The sequence below is a fragment of the Rattus rattus genome, chromosome 2 (genome assembly GCF_011064425.1).
Source record: "Rattus rattus isolate New Zealand chromosome 2, Rrattus_CSIRO_v1, whole genome shotgun sequence".
NCBI classification, from domain to species: domain Eukaryota; kingdom Metazoa; phylum Chordata; class Mammalia; order Rodentia; family Muridae; genus Rattus; species Rattus rattus.
In genome coordinates, this window is record NC_046155.1 from 17,624,497 (window position 1) to 17,648,849 (window position 24,353).

Here is a 24,353-nt window from a genome sequence, read left to right on the forward strand (position 1 = left end):
TAAATAAATACAGCTCAGCCCTTGCTCACAGGGCTGTCACAGTCCCGAGGAAGAATGAGGACAGAATGACCCTTGGGCAGAGGGAGTGTCTCAGTAGAGTTGCAATATCCTTATCCAATTTGGGGAGACACACACACACACACACACACACACACACACACACACACACAGAGAGAGAGAGAGAGAGAGAGAGAGAGAGAGAGAGAGAGAGGGAGAGAGAGAGATTGGCCTAGCTTCTTACACATTTAGCTAAGCATGGATAAGGTCATTGATTCTATCACCCAGAAGCTCCCAATTAAAAGCTAGATCAGAGTAGCATTGTTTAAAATATATATTGGGCATTCAATCCTCTTTATTGGAGATGTCCATTAGATTAAGTGTTGCTCATTCCATTGCTTGCTATTTCTCTTTGACATGTAGTGAAGCCTCCAGTTTTCCTTGCACTGTACGAGGAAGGAGATGCAAACGTGAGATCTCAACAAACAAGCATTTGGAAACAGTTGTCTTCCAGACACCAACAAAGGCTACACATGCTCTGATGCCATTAGAGTAGAAGGTCATAACAGATTAGGGTATGATGATTTGAGTTGGATCTCTAGGACTCACATGTTAGAAGGAGAGAACTTATTCCCATAATTTGTCACAAGTACTGTAGACACATGTATGGATGGCTATAGATCACATATAAATAAACAATAAATTAAGAAACATAGTAATTTTTAAAAAGAGGGAAGTAATGCTTTTACATAATAGTTTTCACTTAAACTGATTATGGAAATGAATATATATATATATATATATGTATGAAAATTGAAATGCTGTTTGAGGGATGAGTTTGTAGAATATGGGATTCCACTGGTCAAAAGTGATCTCAAAGGTATATTTTCATTAACAAGATAGCTTTTGCAGTATTTAGGATTTTGGTCTTTGCCCAGGGTACTAACCTCATGGGAGAGGATGCTACAAAGAGAGGTACGTTGTGGCCAGACCAAAAGAATTATCTATGTCATGGGAAGGAGTCTGGGTCCTGTGTCCAACAGCCCAGTTAGGTGCCACTAAGGTGGTCAACACATCCTCTCTCTATCCCATCCCTAGGAATCACTAAAAGTCACTCACCTTGTTATGGGGCAGCTGATACAGTCGTCCTGAGTTGGTCCCCAGCACTTGGCACATGAGGCATCACAGATTTGGCAGTGGCCTTGCTCATCAATATATTCTCCTGTGGAACAAATGTAGCTGTTTACTTTATTCCACATAGCAAGCCTGCCAGGGCTGACAGTCGGGGATTAGCCAGAGCTCTTGCTGGCTACTTGAGCAGTGGAAATAACACAAGACATGGTTATGCTTCAAGTTAAGCAGTGGTCAGGCCACACCCACATCTTGTCTAAGCATGCTATAAGGGGAAGGATTGTAGTTTTAGGGAAAGAATAGAAGTAGTGTTTTGACTGAAATTTGGCAGATGCGAAGTAGATGTTATCCTTAAAGATTACCAGTGAAGAAACAGAACAGGGTTTTTCATTCAGCTGGAAAGTTTATCTTTCCCATAGGAGAACATATCTGATCTTTCCACAGAACTCAGTGCAGCTTCACACATTTCTCTTGAACATAGGAATCATCACCACAGCAAGGGGTAGAGAGAGGTCAACCTGCCCAAAGGCATCAAAGACAGGGTAGCACTCAATGTATCCAACCTTCCTCCCACACCACATCTCTTCTCCCTTGTCACTGTAAAAACCCAAACCAAACCAAACAACAACAATCAAACACAAAATCACAACAGTCTGAGAGCTTTCTTCAGCCAGATCCAAAATGCCACATTTTGTTGTCGTTTGAGAACAGATAATCCTCAGAATAAAATGTTGTCCAGATTCTGGCAGAACCATCGCTTTCACTTGGCCTCACCCCACTCTTGAATTTGACAGCTGTTTAATCATCTGGAGCTTGTCAATGTGAGAACCACCTGGAGTGGTGAGGTAGGATGACCCATTCATGGCTTAGTCAAGCCACCTCAATGATGTTCTAAGATAACTCATGGTTTTACTGTAGTTGCATTCCGATGGATGGGGATGGAACACCCCATCTTTGGTTTTTCCTACTGCATCGCAATTTTAATCCAGCAACATGGCTGCTCTGGCAAGAAATCACACTCAAAAGACCTTCTAGGTCTGTGTGATCTGTGGGTCCACCCTAATCCATGAATATAGGCATGCCCTTAGTATATACCTTTAAGGTAAAATTGGTTTGTAGAAGGAAATGGTCATGTTTGAAAGTGATAAATCAGAGAAAGATTTGCCTAAATGAGTTAGAGGTAGATATGTCAAACTCTCATGAGAACAGAGAGGAAAGAAAGACAACTAAAGAGAGCAGGTGGGGAGAGAAAGAGGAAGAGAAAGGAAAACAAGAGGGAGAGGGAGAGGGAGGGGGAGGGGGGGGGAGGGGGGGGGGGGGGGGGAGGGGAGGGAGGGGCAGTTTTACAGAGACAGGTTTTAGGTGAAGAAAGAATGAGCCAGAGAATGAAACATTTATTCATTCACTTATTTTGTGCATTCTTTTTTTTTGTTGCTTATTTTTTTTCCACAATGTCTCACCATACAGGTCAGGCTGCCCTGGGTCTTATTATCCAGGCCAAGCTGCCCTGGAACTTGTGATCTACTTGCCTCAGCTTTCTGAGTGCCAGGGTTATAAGAGAACACCACCATGCCTATGTGGAAAATTAATTCTCCCTCTTTTTCATCAGTACCCTGGCTATGTGTCTTCTTGATCTGCTCAAGTATAATGGCCTCTATTCAGCACTCATAAAATAGCGTTAGATCTAATGACCACTGAGCATTCCCTAGCTCTGCAATTTTGAAAACATGATCTAAGCAGTAGTTCTCAACCTCTCTAATGCTGTGGCCCTTTAATATAGTTCCTCATATTGTGGTGACCCCAACCATAAATTTATTTTTGTTGATGCTTTATAACTGTAATTTTGTCACTGTTACAAATTGTAATGTAAATACCTATGTTTTCCAATGGCCTTAGGTGACCTCTGTGAAAGGATCGTTCAATCCCAAAAGAGGTAAAGACCCCCATAGGTTGTGAACAACTGATAAGCACAAGCTTTTACACACCTCACTCCTTGTGTTCTCTACTTAGACTGGGCCAAACTTTCTCCAAGCTCACTTTCTCCTCATACTCTTCAGAAGGAGACATCTAACTTGAGGATATGATATCTGAGTTTGCTCAGTTTCCTTTTTCTCAATGTCTAAACTCCCTGTGAGCTCCTTGAGTGCTTGCTCTCTTAGCACCTGTCTTTAAGGAAGGTGTATCTTTCCTTTTGCCCATTGTCAACTGTCCATTTAGTGCTCTTCATCTTCCTTCCTTGGGATATTCCTTCCAATCCCTCAGTCTTAAATCTCCTCCTTATGTCTTCATGTTACAGCATCCACAAAGATTCTCTCCTAACCCTTCCCAAGACCCTTCCCTTCCTGAGAAGTGGTGGCTCAAGACTGTTTATTTTCCTCTTGGTACTTGGTAACAAAATGGAGAACATTTTGTGACCTTGAAGCTTATGTAAGCGAGTCATCAAAGGACAGCTAAATGGTTCATCCCTCTCCAATCTGCACGCCTCTTCACTTTAGAATAAGTACTGGCTTTACAACAGATGACAATAGAGGGCCCTGCCCCAATTCCCATATTTATGTGGATGTCCAATTAGTCACATAAACAACTGCCTTCAGTCCTTGCGCACAGGCAAAACTCTTCGCCTGCACATTTGGAACTGAGGAAGTCAGATTCCAAGGGCATAAGGAAGTTACTTTTTTTTTTTCTTTTGCGTTGTTGGAACAGCAAATTCTTGTCATCTGTCTTCATTGCACAATGAAGTTGAATGTTTATGACAGGCGTGATATACAAAATTCTTAGGAGAAATCACTTTTAGCAGAGATGCCAGGAGCCAGCATGTTGTTCACCTATCCTACAAACTCTTCCTTTTGGCAACTTCTGTTATTATGTCCGGATCCTACTTCTTCTGTGGTTGGAATGTTTCCATTTCTCTATTAGTTCCTTTAAATCCTGTTTTATAGGGGTTTAAAGGACTCTGAAGAAGTTGAAGCACATGGGGAGGAAGGGCTTTTGGAAATTTGAAGACCCAGCTTCAAAGTGAATGCTTATGAATTTAGAAGTGTATAAGTAAGCAACTTGCTATGCTACTTCTAGCCTTGATAACAGTGAAATGTTGTTAATAATCTTAGATTATAAAGGAACTCAAATGAGCTCATCCAGAAAAGGTGAAAATGCATATGATTCCCAGTTATAAAACAACCCAAGACATAATAATAGACTTTAGATATATATGGCCACAAAATGAGCTAGCTCGCCACCACCTCTCTCTCTCTCCTTTCCTTTTCCTCCTTACTCCTTACGTGTTTATCTCTCTTCCTTTTTCTTGTGGGACAGGGTCTCATGTAATCCAGATTGGCCTTAAACTCACCAAGTAGCAGAATATAACCTTGAACTCCTGATCCTCTTACCTCTGTCTCCGATATTTCAGATTTTAGACTTTTTCCATCCTACCCATCTTAAGAGCTTTGCTCTATACGAGCATTGTGTATTTATTGATTCTAACAAAGTTGATTGTACAGTTTGTGTAAATACATATCCCAATAAAGGAATAAATACTTAAGTAATAGATTATGATGTGCTTTAAAACATTTACTTTTATCAAAGTGGCTAGTACATGGGGGAGGAGGACTAGGCACTGGGAATCCAGCTGCTTGGTATTGCCAGTTGTTTCACAGAGCAGCCTGGCTATTTCAGCTTCCTGTGTAAAGTCTACGGATGCGGTTTATCACCCAAGTGCCAGGAATCCTGTGACTTTATTGAATCATTTCACAATCTGAAGTGCTAATTAAATAATACTATCTCTTTGCAAGAAAGCCAATACATAGCCTCCAACTTAAAATACCATTGTGTGAAGACAATTTTCATGAAAAAGAACTATACATTTATTATTTTATGCCAGCTACAATAAATGCTTGGCAACATTTGCAGCTAATTACATGCTAATGAAATAAGTCAGTTTTTAAAGCCTCGTTAAGCTGATGTTTTTATAGCAGTGCTCAATAAACGAGACCATCAACTGAGACTGAAACACCTTTAGCTTAAAGTCTCCACAGTCACTCAGCTTTAAAGGAGAAGAATATTTGGACAAGGTCTCCCATAGTGGTGAACTTTGAAGCTATTAGACCAGGTGAAATGGACCAATCACGAAAGGACAAATGCTTTATGAGGCCTGCAGAGTAGTAAAAGTCATAAGGACAAAGTGAAAAGGTGATTTCCAGGGGGCAGTGGGTGTGGGCCATAGGGTGTTAGAGTTTCCTGGGTTCAGAGTTTCAGTTAGAGAAGATCGAAGTGTTCTGGGGATAGATGGGGGTGATGGCTACACAGCATGTGAATGAACACAAATGCAGGGACGAAACTGAACTCTGAATATATATATATATATATATATATATATATATATATATATATATCTCCAAAAAGTTTGCTCCTTAACAGCCTATACTCAATATTAACAGCAACAGAACCCCTTCAGGCTTTGGGGGAATGGATAAAAAGCACTGATTGTCTTAGGGTACAGATCTGTCAAATACAGGCTTGAGAGAGGTGACAATGGGTGTACAGGTAAACCCATCAGAAGGGAGACATCTGGTAGAGACGATCCTCTGTGTCTCCCCCTACCCCAGGAACCACTACAGGCAAAAAGAAAACAAGGAGACAGTTAGGAGAGTCCCACCAACCTTCCTGGTCTGGCTATGTCTCTGCAGACACTGATAGAATGCTTCTGTAATCTATTCTTTCAGCATTTCCTTTGGTTCACCTCCCTCCCCATGGGATGCTTGGGTTGACAGGACTTGTATTTCCTAGTCCTGTGGTTCTCTCCCTCTCAGGCCTAGGTGTATCGGTGTGCTGTGTGTAGTCACATAGGATACCATTCTGGCATCCTCAGGGCTGGTGCTCCTACACTCTGGATGGATCATAAATTTTAGATCCAATACATGTGCAAATATTTGGCTTCCTTCAGCTTACACATTCTTCAAAGGGCAGAATGAAGAGGTGACATTCTTCTCTCCACCCTTGTTTTAGCACTAACCACATTAAGACACACAGAGAAGGTACCCGAAGTGAAGCGCTGGCCAACAAACCTGAGTACAGAGGGGATACTGCAAGCACACAAGCTTCTATTCATTGATGCTTTCCGTATTACAAGTGCTGTACTATGTAATATTTAGTTCAGACAGAAACCTCTTTTGTGAGTGAGAAACTGAGGCTCAGATGGATGAAACATTTTGCATAAATTAATTCTACTAGGCAAGTGACAGTTGGGCTGTGCCCCAGGAACTCGGAGCCCAGCCCGTGCCCTTTTTACAACGTACCCCTGTGATGGATTCAATTGCGCTTTCAGTGTTCCAAGTAGTTTTGCTGTTTATAAAAAGAAAGCAGTGCATGCCTTATTCAAACCACTTGGTGAGGTAACAGCAGTATCAAAAGGGAGGTCACTGTGAAAATGAATGGACACAGAATAGGCACGCTGCACCAACTGGATTTTCTTAATGATCGAATAAGCTGTCCAAATGTATGTTCTCTGATCAAATGGCCCCATGTATTAAAAGGCCATTTTGTGAATCAGATCCATTGAGCTTCTTAAGCAGTTTGTTGCACCTCTAGGCACTAAGCCCTTAAGTGAAACTCAAAATATCATTTTTAATTAGTAAAGCAAACTTATCAGATCTCTAGGAAAAAGATTTTCTTTCTCATTTGGAATGGCGGAGATTGAGCCGAGGAACTCCTACTGCCTGTGCGCATGGTAGCATACTGACCTACATTCCCAGCATGGACAGGATTTTTTGATGCTTCTTAAATGCTGTCTGAAAAGAACATAAATTTGGTGTTTGGGAAATAGCTTGAAGCCAGAATACCATCTCTTCAACCCTCAGGTAAAAGAACAAATACAAAACCAAAAAAGCACAACATATATAGGCTCTTGTTTACCACTTCCTTAACTAAATGACTCTAGTGTTGCCTCTGTGTTAGTGAACGTCTACTAGATCCTAGGGTGGTGGCACTGGAATTGAACAGGCACAGACAGGGGGACTCGACATCGTAACTCCTAATATACAGTCCACAAAACTGAAACTCAGAGACAGAAAGAGAAATGTGGTTTGCCAGGGGTTGAAGGTAGGGAGGATAGGGAGAGGCTGATCAATCAGTCAGAGGAATGAGTTTGTAAGCTTTACTGTACAGCATGGGGACTGTAGTTAACAGCCATTGACTGGATATCTGAAAACCTCAGAGAGAACAGAGTAAGCGTTCTCACCAGCAAACAAGCAGGAGGCCCTACATATGTTAATAACTCAACTTAGCCATTCCATGGTGTATACTATTGCAAAGTATCCTGCTGTTTTTATTTTTGAAATGAGGTGCAAATATTTAATTCTTTTGTGTGTGTGTGTGTGTGTGTGTGTGTGTGTGTGTGTGTGTGTGTGTACAATTTGAGACAGTTGATTCTTTCCTCCTACCATATAGGTTCTAGGAATTGTACTCAGCTTGTCAGGTTGTCAAGTTTGGTGGCAAGTGCCTTTATCCACTGAGCCATCTTACCAGCCTTCATGCCCTGTACTCTGTTAATGTGTACAAATTCCATCAATTAAGGGGATAGACAGTGAAGTAAAATAAGACCCAAGGGGAGAAAAAGGTATGAGTGTAACTGTTATCTGCAATGAAACACAGTGAACTTGCACACTCTATCATGTCCTGGGCGTGAGGACAATGTGGTGGACAGTTGTCCATTACACATCTGCAGTGTGCACACCATCTTTTTTAAAGGAGGGAATTGTTTTGCCTTGGGTTTCAGAGATTACAGTCCATTCTACAGTGGTGGGAGCGTGAGACAGCAGCTTCTCATATAGTGTCAGTCCAGAAAGCAGAGTAACTCTGGAGTGACCCACCTCCAAAGGATTCTTTAGCCCACGAAAACAACACACCAGCTAGAGGCTGCGTATTCAGTCACACGAGCCTGTGAGAGCCATTGCAGGTGGGCACGTAAATTTTCCTAACCATTGAATGAACTCTTTCTATCCCTGCAAATGATACTAGAATCTTCACAGGGTCTAATGGTATACTAGTTCTCTCTACTCAGTGTGAGTTTTTATCCTCGAAGGCTTGTTCTATTTGTAGTTGCAGAGAGGGGAAGGTGTGGTATCTGATGCATACTGAGGGGCTGTTTTGGTACACCATAGTAGAGGTAAGGAGATATAACTTGGTCAACATTTCCTTCCTTCCTTCCTCCCTTCCTTCCTTCCTTCCTTCCTTCCTTCCTTCCTTCCTTCCTTCCTTCCTCCCTCACTACCCTCCCTTCCTCCCCTTTTCCTCTCTTTCTTTCTTTACCTTTTGCAAAGCCTGTACAACTGCAGGAGTAATATTCTAACTTCAGGGGAGCACCTTCTATCCAGGGGCACACCATTTCCTTCCTCTTTGGAGAGTTGATAGAAGGTGACATTATTAGGACTATAGTCCATGGCACATACCAAACACTCCTGACCTGGTCAAGAGAGCCAGGGTAGAGATGGTTAAAGTTTTAAGTCCTTCTTACAGAATTGACTAAGAACAAAGCATTCCCTGCTATGGTTTAAGTTCTGATACATGGATAATCTGTTTTTCCCCACTTTCATCTCCATAGCAACTCAATGAACCTTCTAACCTGCCGTCATCACGTGACTAAGCTAGGACAGCTGCTTCATTCCACTTGGCCACAGGAAGGAACATCTTCAAATTACCCCCTTTCTCTTCCTCAATGCAAAGACCATGCTGACTTTACCTTTCCTCCCCAATGCTCCTCTAGTCTCTCGCTGAGCTGTCTTCATGTGCACCAATGTCTCAGGCAACTCTCTAATTAGGAGGAAAGAGAAATCCTGGGAAAAGCACAATCACATGACCAGTCCTAGTATTGTGGCCCAGCCCTGCTCTGGCAGTCAACAAGTTAGCCTTTAACTGGGTCACTGTCAGCATCACCACAGGCATGGGTGCTGTTGTACAGCTTATCTAATGACAGATTTGTGAGGAGCCTGGAACCCCTAATGGTGACTAGGGAAACATGTCCATGCCATTTGTCAGGTTGCCATATGTTCCATTGGGAGTGACCACGCTGTGCTTTTCAAAACAGCCTTAGAGTGTAAATAGAGAACTGAAGACTGCTCAGTGTTGTGTGTCACAGAACAGGAGGCACCATGCTCTGCAAATGAGAAAAAAAGAAAAACCTTGAGTCACCCGACCTGGGCTTGGTTTTTTAAGTCTCTTCTCCAGCTGTCCCAAATTAATCAAACACATACTTCCCTGACATTCCTCTTCTGTGAAATGTGGATAATAACCTCTCGTGGTGTGTGGTGGGGATCAAATGGGGGAAAAAAGACCTTAAAGCACCTTGCACAATGGATGGCAAAATGCTATGGTTACCAGAACCTTTAATTACATCACAACGTCACAACATTACATTTCTGTTAGCAATGTGGTTAGCGATAACTTGAAGCTTCATTTGTCCGAATTAGGAATTCAGTCCTCAGAAGCTAACTCCCAGAACGTTCTTCAAACCCTGGAAGACTGTATTCCAAATTGTGCTCTCTCTGCCATTCCCAAGAGGAATTGGAGAATGTATCGGCTACATATGTGGGTGGGTGGCAATGAGGCCGTGAAAATGAATGACCCTGTGGGCTGAAGACAGAGTCCTCTTGAAGCAACTGAGCTGCAAGATGCAGCCTACGCAGGTTATTTTATTTATTATTTATTTTGTTAACTGCCCTTGGAGACAGCCTCTCCGTATCAGAGTGAAATCAGCTTGTCTTAAATTTTGCTATGGAAAATTACAGAGTTGTGGGTGTAGTCTTCTCAGGTGGCTGAGGTCAAAGTCTTTCTGAAATGGGCACAGCTCTTAGAAGAGGCTACCATCTAGGATGCTCCATCCCTCTGTAGGGTAGTCATTAGTCATGAACTACTTTATGTATGGATGGATGTATAAACTGTTTTTTAGGTCTCATATAACCCAGGCAGACCTTGAACTCCTGAAGTAGCCAAAGGTGACCTTGAACTCCTGATCTCCCAAATGCTAGGATTATCAATGTATGCTTCGTTAAGTGGGAAGATGTTTACTTTCTTACTTGGAAGCTATGAAGACCAGTTGTGTGTTGTTCTGTCTTGATGACATAGAGGTGAGCATGAAAGTGAGGGCATTGGCATGTGTGTAGGTCCATGCCTACGTGAGATGTATACAAGAGCAGATGGGGCAGGGAAGGCATTATGGAAGAGACAGATCCCAGACTCAGAGTCTCTGCTGTTGCCCTGCCTACTGTGTCCTGTCTTTCTGCATAGTTTCAGTGGTCATAGCTCAAGGTTTTGACTGGTCCTCACCCCTCTTAGAGAACAATGCCTTCCCTCAGAGGAGGAGCCAGATTAAATACTTGGATTTACACTGAGATTTCCTGGATGTAGATTGTATCTCTTGCCTGCCTAGGTATGGGAACTCTCTTGGCCACTCTATGGAACCTCTCTGAGCTCTAGTCGATTTATTTGTAAGAGAGAAATAATCATAGGTGCTTTTTAAAGAGGTAAGAATAATTAAATTACCCATCCCTTCAGGTGTGCTTCAAAGGCTAGCAATGTTGCCCAGTTGGAAGAGTGCTGGCCCAGCTGGCATGAAGTTCTGGCTTTGATACTAGCCAATAATCTCAGCATTAGGGAGGTAGAGGCAGGAGGATCAGGAGTTCAAAGTCATCTTTGACTAAATAATGGGTTCAAGGCTACCCTGTGCTACATGAGGCTATCTTTAAAAGATCCTTTGAAATGTACAGAACTCTAGCATGTGCTCAGATCAATGTTAGTTCTTGCTTTCCCAGTGAGCACAGCAAGAGCTCTTAGCTAAGCAACACGAGAGGAAAATGCTCTGTATAGGCACCCAGGTTTCAACACCCCTCTCCCACTCTTGCTATTTTGTTTGATTTACTGGGGATCAAGCCCAGGCCCTTCCTTGCATTTGCTGGCAAGCACTCCATGATTCTTCATCATTGTCTGGTGGTTTTAAACAATTCTCCTTTATTTAACTTCTCAACATAAGGCCATTGTTTCAACTCTGTACTTCCTCATTCTTTTCTCTGCCTAGAAACAGAGAATGCTTCTCACACTATTGTTGACTTCGAAATACATGGGTAAACATCAACGCCTAGAAAAATCCTTAGCACAACTCTTCAGGGAGCACTTGGAAGAACGGACTGAAACTTTCATTAACTACTGACTTTTTATAGCCAAGCAACACTGGCCATGTTTGATTGGCACCAAAGTCTCTTTTATCTTTTTACCCAGTGCCTGGATTTATAATCGACGAACAACACAGCCATGGCTTTCTCCCGTTTCTTCTCCTATAGCCAGTAGTTTGTACACTGTCTTCTGTTCCTGCTACTGGAGGAAGTGGTTGTTTCTATTCCATAGTAAATGTTGAACTTTTACAAATTCATCTTTAGAAAATTACAACTTAAATGACATTAGATGGTTGCATAAGCCAAAGACATTCAAGTTCTCCTAGTCCACAAGCAGCTTTTCCCAAGCCTGGCCCTGTGCATTTTGGCTAGTAGTGGTGAACAGAGCAAAGGATTGGGCCTCTCCTGGAGAGTTCGAGGCCCCAGGCGAATCATACCATGTAAAATCTGGTTAAGATGACTATCAAGATCCGTCTTGAAAGCAAAGAGGAGTCAAAGCAGGTCAGACAGCAGCCAGAGGGATTTGGGCAGGGGAGGAGGACCTGACTCACTAGCTTGGCCTCAGGGAGGGATCAAGGAACCAAGTTTCCAGAAAACAGCAGGCTACCTCAGCTCATCATGCTGAGTCAATGCAGATGAAAGGCATGGGCTGGACCCTTAAGGCCCAGAACCACCTAACATGGCATCTCACATATCTGCTCCCAAGGGAATGTAATACAATTAGTTTAAGATGGAGTGGCTATTGGGAGAAACTCTGAGTAAGGACTTATATGGGGTGGACTAGATACCTCAGTCATGTGGCTCAGAACTATTTGCTTCTGGGTCATTTTTCTGGGGTATGTCTATCCTTTACCAACCACACAGAATAGGCTCACTTCAATAACCCAAAACATAAGACACCACATATTCAAAACTAAACGTGGAGCTCAGAGCAGCTGGTTTCGATTGGATCCCTCTGCAAACAAAGAGCAATTTCTTGCTCAGTTTTGGGCTCACCGAAGGAGTCAGAGACTATAACTGTATTGGTTTGTGTTGTTTGGGTGAAATTCATTAAAGTCATTTGCTTACTGAACTTCAGTATGGATGACTTAGGCCTGAAAGGTTGGCTATGTTTAAGTGGGTCTCTTAGTTAGGGTTCTATTGCTGTGAAGATCCAGCATGACCATGTCAAATCTTATAAAGGAAAACTTTTAATTGGCACTGTCTTACAGGTTCAGAGGTTTACTCCATTATCATGGTGAGGAGCATTGAAGCCTGCAGGCAGACATGGTGGTGGAGAAGGCGCTGAGAGGCCTATATTGATTGGCAGGCAGCAGGAAGTGAACTTCTGAGACCTGAAATCTTGCAGCACCCACAATGATGTACTTCCTCCAACAAGGCCACACCTCCTAATAGTGCCACTTCTTAGAGATCAAACATTTAAACACATGAGTCTATGGGGGCCATTCCTATTCAAAGCAGTACAGTGGGTAAAAAAGAAAATGGAGATTGACTGAGGAGAGGGGAGGGAGGACAAGGGCTTGAGACTGGGATGAGCAAGGCATCTAGAGAAGGGCAAGTGATTGGCATGGATAGAGCAGAAACTTCAACCCACATTTGAGGAAATGAAAAGGGAGTTTTGATAGGGGACTGTAGATGATGTCAGCCATAAGTATATCTGTTAGGTCAAGGGGAGGCAATAAAGATTTAGGTGGACATAAAATCTAGTATAGCTACATGCAAAGCCTAGGAAAATAACTAGGAGGGGGCTCTGGTACATCTTGGCTGAGTGAATAGAACTTCAGAAAACAGAATGATGAGGACAGGGTAGGTCCCAAAGCACAGCAGAAGAGCCATATTTGAAAGTGACATCTAATTGAGAGGTAGACAAAGTGACAAATCAGAGGAAGATTTGACAAAATGAGTCAGATATAGGATCTGCTCAACTCTCATGAGAAAAGCCCAGGACAGAGAAGCTGTTCAAGAACATTGCAGAGAGAGCTGAGTCAGCGAGTCAGTGCAGTGAGCTCAGAGCAGTTGAGTTCCCCCATGATGAGTTCAAGCAGTTCAGTGCAGGTCAGCAGAGGAAGTAGAAGCCAGAGAATACGAAGGAGCCCAACAATTAGAACAAATTGCCAGAGTTAGTTTGATGTCAAGCAGAAGAATTCAGTGAGAAGCTAAGAGAAGCCAGTTTGAATCAGTCACCTTGGAGAGGTGTTTGGATCAGAAGAGTTGAGTTGAACCAGCCAGTCAGAGGTCAGAAAGCAGTGAGTCTCTGAGATGACACTTAAATATGGTGAATAAAAGTTACTTTTACACTCATATCTGTAATTTTTGGATTAGCTACTTATCATTTGTAAATCTTGTTTCCATAGGTATAAAATGTGATAATGAACTCTTGGCCAATTGTTAATCACTATGATCAAATACCTGGCCCAAAACCCTTAGAAGGGGAAAACATTTATTTTGAGCCATGCTTTGAGTTGCTTTGGACATGTAGCAGCATGGTCTACTAAGGTGGGAATGCATGGCAGGGGAAGCCTGGTAGCCTCATGGTGACCAGGAAATAAAAAGAAAAAAAGGAAGAAAGAAAAGAAAATTGGTCAGTAGCCAGGGTGTCAGTACTCATTAAGATCATGGCCACAATGACCTAACTTCTTTATATGAGGTTCCATGTCTGCAAGACAAGAGGCTGCTTCATTCTAGTAGTGACATATAATAGAGGTGTTGTGCCAGGCATATAACAGATAATGAATAAATGCTATTACTATTATTACTGATAAATGTTAATGGCCTGCATATAAGAAGTGAGTGGAGAGAGAAGAGTAATGTTTATGGGTTTGAACTTGGATCAGTAAGAAAATGGTATGTAACATGGACAGAGCCTGGGAATACTAGGGATCTAGCCAGTAATTTGTTAGAGTGCAGCTCCTGGCATCATGTTATCCACTTGCCCACATGCCACAGGCAGTGCTTTCACAGTGGCTGTTTTGAGACCTGCTCTAATTGGACTGCTGTGTTCCGTCTCTGACACACATTTAACAAGAGTTGATCGAGTAAAATACAGTGCAGGCATTCACAACCCGTTCTGCCTAAAGGCATGCCATAAACAATCAGGAGCGAAGTTCACTGTTGCCAGATAAAGTATCATGCAAGAATGCCAAGTCCGTGAGAGAAGTGTCATCACCTGCCTGTTCCCATGGAGAGGCTGTCCCATCCTCCGCCAGCATAACTGTTTGGCAGAAAGGCCATACATCTGTAGACAATGTCACACCCACACAGAAACAGGAAGGTAAATAGTTACAAAGAGCTGTTATCACCATGGCTTCATCCGCTTGGATGTTTTGAGTATTTTGAAAGGTGGTCCCACGGGCACTTGCTTCTTAATCAGCAGCCAAGTCTTACGCACAAACGAGTGTCAGCAGGTTAAATGCACAGTGCTCCCGAGTTTGCCTTCGTGGGCAGATGAGTGAGCTTTACAAACTCTGTTTAAGTAAGTTACTTCAGACAAGCTGGTCTCTTCCTCCATGATCCCAGCTTACACAGGAAGAAGATAATTTGAGTTTATTAGGTTGCCACAGATCACACAATCTACAATTCATCTTGTTCTTGGCTTATACCCAATAATGCACACAGGGGCAGGGAGGGAATCATTTGGGGGAGACAAGAAGAGAAATGAAGGCAAAATAGTACTTGAGGATTGGAGAAGCTATGTCACTTCCAGATTGGCCAGAGGACTTCTATGGGGTTTGTTGGGCATTTCATCCCCTGTACAACCTCCTAATTCCTCTGTCCCAAGGTCTCCTGACAGTAATGGTTTGTGTACAACTCTTCACATTTCAGGTGTTCCCCTCCAGTTCACTGATCGTCCCTCTTCTGCCTCCTATAGTCTCCACATGGATGCTTTGCAGGATCTTCCAATCTCCATGTTCATTTGGCATAGTGGTTTGAAAGAAAACGCTCCCCCAACAAAGGCCCATAGAAAGTGGCACTGTTAGAAGGCATGGCCTTATTGGAAGAAGTGGTCACTGAAGGTGGGCTTTGAGGTCAGGTCTTCAAGCCTCGCCCAGGGTGGCATCCACTTCCTCCTGCCTATTGATCAAGATGTAGAACTCTCAGCTACCTCCTCTCCAGTGCCATTTCTACCTCCAGGCTATCATGCTTCTCCACCATGACAATAATGGACTAAACCTCTGAAACAGTAGGCCAGCCCCAATAAAATATTTCCCTTCGTTAGAGTTGCATAGTCTCTTTGAAGCAATAGAAACCCTAACTAAGACACATGTTATCTGGTTACCATGTTCATATCCCTCCAAGTCTAGGTAGGTGTCATCGCCATGAAGTCATAGGGCCAGCACAGAGAAGCCAGCTTCTCTCATTATTTCCTACTACCCATACTTCCAGTGTTCTGTGGAATGGTCTGCCACAAACCCCAATTATTGTCTGAATCTCACTTTGAATCTCAGTTTGACCTAGAATTCCTTATGTAGTCCAGACCTATGTCACACTTGCAGCTATCCTCCTGTCTCAGTCTCTTGAGTGGTAGGGTGATAGGTTTGAGCCATAACACTCAAGTACAAATTCAAATTCTATAATTAGGACAATCCTCCTACCTCAAGTTTTCCAGCACTATTCCTTCCATGCAGAATAAAGTTCTGTGACTTAACATGAGCCTTCAAAAGCAGTTCCTTGCTTCATTTTCTGGTTGTTTCTTCTGAAGATTTCCTTGCAAACTACAGCAGACTCAGGGTATTCTGGACTTATCTTTGACATCACCACATGTGTGTTTAGAAAATGATTCAAAGAAAGAACTTACCTCAGAAGAAAGCAGGCAGCATGGTGTACCAGAAGGAGAGACACACCCCCAGGAGTGTCTGTAACCCATGTTGAAGATTTTGTGTGTGAAGATCACAGATTCATTGCCCCTGAGAAGTAATTGTGAGGCTTCTCTGAATGTTTCCTACAGCATTGTGGTCTATAGTTCCACTGGAACATCTGGTTTGAAAACATAACCTTCACTGGCCACCCTCTCTTTCTTGCTTAACACACATCATGACTGGTATTTTATTCCTCTCCCAGATAAGCTTCTTGAATTTTACTGTCACCTTGTCAGATTCTGGGAGGCCACCTAAGACATATCCTTATGTTCTGAGAGACTTTGGAATTACAAAGCTCTTTAAACACTCACTTGGATTATGGGTCTGCTTTGCTCTTACTCTCTTCTCTTTCTTTATCCCCCCAAAAAACCTCTCCTTCCACACATTTTGAAGTCACACCCCTGTGGCAGTTCCAGAGTCTCTGTCCTACCACACACTCATGCAGTTGTGCTCCACAGGACTGTGTGATTCTGCACACAGGCTTCTACCCTGTGGGACCTACTGCTCTTTGTGGCTAGCGATTATTTCCCAGGATGCAGAAGAGTATTTGTCATGAGATACGCTGAGTAAAATATTATGGTAAATAAGTAAACTGACATGTAGCATGGTAGGAGTTCAATGGAAAAAACAAAAACAAAAATGGTTACCTAATAGCTGGAAGCACCACAGACAGAGATTCCTTAATTCACTAAACATGTAATTATCGAGAACCCAATATGTTTCAGGCACTACTTGGTATATAACACAAATCAAAATGAAACCACAAACACCATTCCTATGAACTCTGATTGACCAGTGTGGTGATTAGGTACTATGGATCTCTGTGGTTGGTAGATGCTTAGCTTGGAAAAGCTACCCAGAGAATAAGAGGGGACTGGAGGAGGGGACCAGTGAAAAGGGGCTGCAAGCAAACACAGTGAGATTCAGAATGGACTAAAAAGCGAAGGGCTAAAAAGCTGGTGTGTGTGTTATGCTGGAGTTGTTGATCAGTACCATCATGTAGTTTCATAATCTTGATTTCAGTGGAGTAGATGGACACAGGTTTCACAACAGACTAATCCTATTCTACTCAGGCTTGAAATATCCTTGGTAAAACATGGCCACTTTTCTAGACATACCTGTAACGAATTCAGTTTTAAATGCAAACTACTTCTCCAGCACAGGAGTTCAGTACTAATTTATCAAAGTCCATGGAGCAAATGCTCTCAGTTGACAAAAGTATAGTAGACAGGGATGCTATGTTTCAAATGATGAAAGAGACCAGGAACCATGTGCTTAGGGAAGCAGATAGTTCCACTAAGGGCACGTGACAAGTGCCATCAGTCAGTTCCAGCAAAATTACCCAGGTTGAACAAACTCACAGCACAAGCAATTGACATTATTAGTCCCTAATAGTCTAATAGTTAACACGTCAATTTTGCCTTTTAACGATTTTCATATAAGAACAGCAAAAGGTAATGGGTAAGATAGAATCCAGGGGCATGGGAATATCTTTAAGAACAAATGACTTAAAAGTGAGAGTCTGAGGGCTCACAGGTCACTCTGATCCAAAGCTTTTAAAGCAAAGTGATGCAAATATGAATCATAAAGGTTTCAATGAGGAAGAAAAGGAAGAGGTTCTTAAAGGAACTGGAGTCACTGTGCGGGGAGTTTGGTATGTAAGTGTCCCAAGGGAGGCTAAGCTTTCAGTACTCCTTGTGAAGATCCATAGACCACTGCAGGGGTCAGAAGAGCAGGAGGATCAACTCCCCACTCCGCTGCAGCTTCCCTGGCGAAGCACACACTATAATCCCTACTCCTTTACATGGCATCTAGGGTCACCCTGCCCTCAGGACATCTCTCTCATCTTGTACCCAAGGCATTAGCTTATAAACATCCCTAGCACTTCCTAGGTGTTCTTAGCTATCCTCCAGCCTCCTGTCTCAGCTTTTTACCAGCCCAGGACACCATGCTTTGCTAAGAAAGAATTGTAGAATCTTCCTTCCTTCCTTCCTTCCTTCCTTCCTTCCTTCCTTCCTTCCTTCCTTCCTCCCCCAAGACAGAGTTTCTCTATGTTACAGTCCTAGATGTCCTGGAACTCAATTTGTAGACTAGGTTAGCCTTGAACTCACAGAGATCCGCCTCTGCCTCTTGAGTACTGGGATTAAAGGTATGCGCCATCACACCTGGCTTTCATTTTTATAGTACATGTTTAAACCTCGAATCACCCACCTCCATTTATCTGCCTTTATTGCAGCATGAAAGCCAAAAGGTAGGGAATCTCTCCACTCCTCACCGCGTTATACCCCAAGGCTTAGTATATAGTAGGTGTTTATAGGCTGTTTGTTGAGTGAATAAGTCTAATGCATTAATGCTATTTGAGTGTAAACCGGAGTAACGGGAAGCATTTAGCCACCTTGTGGACATTTCTTTAGTGATTCGGGGGGTAACACATGGCAATGTTCCCTGATGGCATATTACTATTTCCATTTTACTATTAAAAAATGATGACTCAGAGGGTGGGAGATGGATCCAAGTCCAGTAGATTAAATAATGCCCCACTAAAGCATGGAGAACCAGGCTTGTCAATATTACTTTACATGGTGTCTCAGAGTTTTCCTGTTGTAAACAGACACCATGACCAGGGCAACTCTTATAAGGACAACATTTAACTGGGGCTGGCTTTCAGGATCAGAGGTTCAGTCCATTATCATCAAGGCAGGAAACATGGCAGCATCCAGGCAAGAATGGTGCAGGCAGGAGCTAAGAGTTTTGCATCTTCATCTGAAGGCTGCTAGCACTCACAGTGACACACCTACTCCAACAAGGCCACACCTACTCCAACAGGGCTACACCTTGTAATAGTGCTACTCCCTGGGCTGAGCATATACAAGCCATCACCCATGGCAAAATTTTTGCAGATGTAGTTGCATTAAAGAACTTGATATGGGATATTTATTACGAGTATTATTGGTTGAACTAACATAATCACCAGTGTCCTTACAGGAGCAAGTAGGCGGACATTTGACTGTAGAAGAAGGTATTACAATGACCAGCAGAAAGAGGAGTTTAAAGCCCCGTTGTTGTCTTTGACAATGGGGAAAGGGCCCATGAGCCAAGGAATTCAAGCAATGAATCTCTAGAAGCTTAAAAAAGGGAAGGTACAGGTCTCTTTAGGGTCATGTGGGAGATGACCCTGCTAACACCTTGCTTTGTGCCAGTGAGATGCAAACACTGACCTCTAGGACTGGAGACTACATACGTGTTGTATTGAGGGTACCGAGTTGTGGTCATTTCTTATAGCAGCTGTAGGAAGGACATACAGCAAAGCTGCAAGTCTGATTGGTATGGCAGAGTCAGCTGTGATAGATAAAGGTGACTTTCCTACTTGGGAGCTCTGCCTACTGTGAACTGTGTGGTTTGGGATGAGTAACCTAATTTCTTATGGTCAGGTCACAAAGCTACATGAGTAGCATCCTGCAGGAGAAATGTTGGTTTTCGACTGCTTTTTGCTGTAAGGAGGTCAAGTGAGGACCTGGATATTCACTAAGCATTGCCTGTAGGCAGGTCATCTCTGGAGGGAAGCATTGGCTTACTACTCAAGTAAGCACGGGGTTGCCATGGCAGCCCCAACAGGGACACACTTACAGTGTCCTGTTATGGTTCGTGTCTGAAATTTTAAAAGCCTGGCTGCTGCCTGGTGGGGTTTGAAAAAGTGCTTCCATCTTGAGGACTCTGACTTCCTCAGTGGATGAACTTCCTCAGTAGATGGGTGCATGGTGTGACAGTATTAGGGAGTAGGGGGCAAGGCCTCATTGGAAGAAGTAGCTTGCAGGGACAGTATCCTGTAAAGATACCGCTTGCCCCAGCCAATGACATCAGTATCAACTAGGAACAGAATTCTCAGCTTCTCTGCCGGACTAACAAGCTGAATTAGAAATCCTGAGGTGGGATTGATATTGACCAAATGAGGTGTCTGAGTAATTCTGACGCACCACTGCTCTGTGCCAGTCAGTCTTCTTAGAATCTTTTGGAGGGACAGTCAACATCTTGATGTAGACTCAGACTGCTCACTTCTCTGAGATACTGTGCCAACACTGCAAAGACATGCTGGGATTCTCCCATCACAAGGGGAAGCTATAGTGCATACTCTCTCCACAGACTTACAGGGGGGTGGAGGTGGAATCTGTCTGATAGACACAGCAAGATGCAATTATTATTCTATTAAAATGTCATATTCATCATTTAATTCATTAAATTGTTATATTTATTAAAATATAACACCTTTTTCTATTTTAATAACTGTGTATACATTAGCTTGAGATGGCAAGGGTCCACTGATACATCTGTTGATAACCGCTTGATTCAGCTGTGCTTTTGAAGCACCCATATATCTGGAGTTTTCAAGACAAGACAAGGTCCTGTGTTCTTCTGCAGACTGTAGTGACCTGAAGCTCAGAATATATGCATCCCCGAACCTGTGCAGGAATAAGTTAATAACATAAGGTAGACTTTCTGCCTCTGTACTTTGCTGGTGTCATGAATAGAGATGTGGCTAGCTTGGGAATTCCTCAGTGCAAATCTACTCACCAGTGTTTCTGCTGTAGACCTCATGGTTGACACTACTCCAGCCAACTCCAGGAATCCTCCATGGTTTGGGAAGACTCACCTCTTTACCTGCCTGTCCCTTATTGTGTCTATGGATACCCTGTGTGCTGCCCTTCAGTTTTTCAGCCCAGGATCATTGTGTGTGAATTCTGCAGTGCTAGAATGGGGAGGGAGGTGGATTGATTAAGGACAAAGAAAAATAAAAGCTAACGCAGTAGCAGGTTAGTAGCAAGCTAAATTTTGGGTATTTAATGGGAAAAAATCTAAAATAGACCTTTGTAGAAAGCACATTTAAAAAACTCTTAGCAATTGAGTAGGGCGAGTAGAGAAAGAGGCATTTGCAGCCTTTTGTTTTGTTTTTGTAGTGCTGGGAATAGAACAGCCCAGGACCTCCCAGGGTCCTGAAGCTAGGCAGGTGTTCTAGTACAGCTACACTTACAGTTGCTCTCTGAAGCTTTAGACTTGTAGCACAGTGTATTCCAAGCCCATACATTTACTTTTGCTAATTTCTGCCTCCTCCTGACTTATCTGCATCCACCATGGTTTGGAATATGTACAAAAGGCTGCAAGGATTCAGCAGTTACCTGGCTAATTTGCCACTTCTGATGTTAGTTACATAATTTAATTCTCATCCTTCTTCCAAACAAGAGGCAAACGAACAAAAGTACCACCTTATTTGTCCTTACTTGACAATTGTATCACAGTATTGTCATTAATCCATCCACCCATCCATTTCAAATTTATTGAGCAAATCTTTGATGGCACTAGCAGTGCTAAGCATGAGAGATCCAATCGTGAGAGAAAGCCAGTGCTGTCATGTTTACAGTTTGGAGTAGGAGGCAGAGACAGGATTAGCTCACATGGAACATCAAAGGAAGGCCAGGGTTGGCCGTAGGGGAAAGAAGAGGAAGGATGCACGGAGAAATGGAGAGGAAACGGGTCAAGTCAGATTTTGCACGATTTGCTAATGGCTCTGGTAAACCAGAAGCAACAAGTTTCAGCAGGAGAGGAGAATAGTGAGGTCACATTGCAGTTTCACATCCTGATTCATTCATTCATTCATTCATTCATTCATTCATTCATTCTTTCTTTCTTTCTTTCTTTCTTCCTTTTTTCCTTCCTTCCTTCCTTCCTTCCTTCCTTCCTTCCTTCCTTTCTTTCTTTCTTTCTTTCTTTCTTCCTTCCTTCCTTTTTCTTAAAACTGAATCTGTCAAAGGTATGAAAGGAAGGCGCAGACCAGTGATGCTGACCTAATGTCATAGTGGGGAGGGAGATAGCTGATCCAGTGTGGGAGTGGATGGAGAGAAGAGGACAGACGGAAGAAAGAACCAGATGTGACTAGATTTGATCATGGGCTGGCTATAGGCAGAAAGGAGGATAACATTCAAGGATGAATGATATACGAGTAGTTTAAATAGTATTAAGGGCCATCCCTAATGTGCCTGATACAGGCATTATCATTTAGTCCCAGCGTCTCCACTGGACTATTACTGTTCAAATAGAGAAACATTCGGCAATCTGCACTTCCCAGTAATCCCACTGCTAGTAAGCAAGAGAGCTAGCATTTGAAGCCAGACAGCCTCCTTCCATAGTCTCTGTGACAGTCATCATGACATTGACCCCTTTCTTAGAAATGATGGGTGGTATTCAAAATACACTAGGTTCAACTAAGTCTCTTCCCCCTACTGGGAGCAGCAGAGGGCACCTGCCTGGCAAGTTGGACTCAGGGCATGAAGCAGGAGAAAGGAAAGATACAGTTAAGGCAGCTGTGTGGTCAGAGGGGCTCCATAAGAAGCCCTAGCTGATGGCTCAGTAAGAAACCCTGGTTGATGACAGGGCCTCTAGAGGACAAATGGCCATCCCAGCCTGACAGGAGAATAAGTCACTGCTCTGTCAGGTAATGAATGTGGAAGACACATGCTCAGCCCGGATCCCTAACAGGTTATCAGGAAACACACAATAATTTCAATTTGGACCTGCAGAGAAGGGTGCTGCTTCTACTGCCCACCTGCCACACGCACAGCCAGTTATGCAGTGTGTTCAAGAGAACAGGCCTGGAAAATGGCTGCAAGGATCTCATCTCATTGAGGAAAGGATACTAAGGCACAGCTCAGTGGTGAGCTGGCCGGCTTGTTGCTAGTCAGCTTAAGAGGGCCACAAAGAGCATGGCGGGAGCTGAGGTGTTTGGCTTTAAGCCATCAGTCAACATATGGCCAGTGCACCCTCCACCATGCATCCCCGGTGGATGAGGCTCAGAAACTGTAGAATGCAGGGGCAGTGTACCCTCGGGCCACACACCCAGGTAGATGAGACCCAGAGGCTATCGATTGCAGTGCTGAAGCTATTCACCCTCAACCATTTCTTCGATCCAAAGAGCTGTGTTGGACTACGACTGGTTCACAGCTGCCTGGTTCCTCAGAGCTCATCCTTGAAGAACTGGATGATGAAGATAGGGGCGGTGTAGCAAGGCTGTAATGCCAATGCTTGGGAGGTGGAGGCAAGAGGATAAAGGAGTTCTTGGTCAGTTGGGGCTACTAGAAACACTATCTCAGAATCTCAGAGTAAAGTACGAGAGATGGCTCAGCTGTTAAGGGAGCTTGCTGCTCTTGAAGAGAATCGGTTCCTAGCACTCATGCTGGGCGGCTCACGAGAGCCTGTAACTCTAGTGAATCCAATGCCCTCTTTTGGCTTTAGCAGGTACCACAACCACACAGCTACACACCTATGCAGTCAGCTAGCCAGCTATGCAAACAGGACACACACACACACACACACACACACACACACACACACATACACACTAAAGCTCATGAATATACATAAAAATAAAATAATAGAAAGCAGTGGGTGCTGCGGCCGCTATTGTGGCTTTAGATAATTCACATCCACGTATCTCTGAAATGCTGTGCCACTTTGATGGCTCTCACAATGTTAAGTCATTTACAAATTCAGTCCCCCCATGTAATACAGGCCTTACTCTTGATAGTTTAATCTTTCATTGTTTTGTAACCACTATGATTCACAAGGCAACAGAAACCTATTTGAAAACAACCTAGCATTTGTTACCACAGGCTTGCTAGCAGGACTCACAGGATTACAGTTATGGGATAACGTGTCATTTTGCCATCCTTCCCTTAGCGCCTGGGATACGGTGCTGAGGAAGAGCTGCAGGTCACTGCTCTAACGTGAGTCCGCCTGACCACTGAGCTCTGCTGAGTCCCCCAGCCTTTCATTAGCTGGCTCAAAGCAGTCATTAGCCCTCTGGGGACTCAAGCAGGTATGCTCTCCTCAGCACTCTCTCTGAATGATTGCTTCCCAAGTACATTGGCAAGGAGCCAAGAGGTGACTTGATGGGGTCCTTGGGCAAGTCAATTAGCCTCTCAAGAGGGCTGACAGCTCTGGTGAAGAGGAGAGCAAAGAGGGCAATGGCCCATGAATCCTTACTTCAGCTGCACACACTGCCTGCTTCGCCTGCCACCTCCCTGAGCAGTCCTTCAAGTGGCCCTGGGCCTTTGCATAGACTCTCCTGAGTACCATTCTTCTTAAGGATCCTAAGTTTTTTTGACTTATAAAAATCTTGATTATCCTTTGAGATTCAAATTAAATGCCATTCTTTGACTCCTCC

At 43.3% G+C, this 24,353-nt stretch overlaps 1 protein-coding gene across 1 annotated transcript in view; it reads right to left on the bottom strand.

The window, feature by feature from the left end:
- Positions 1-24,353, bottom strand: part of Pcsk5 (proprotein convertase subtilisin/kexin type 5) — a 409,124-nt gene that overhangs the window by 99,318 nt on the left and 285,453 nt on the right. Inside the window, exon 21 of the mRNA XM_032891692.1 lies at positions 1,117-1,219. Coding sequence (XP_032747583.1) covers positions 1,117-1,219 — 103 coding nt within the window. The remainder of the gene's footprint in view (positions 1-1,116; positions 1,220-24,353) is intronic.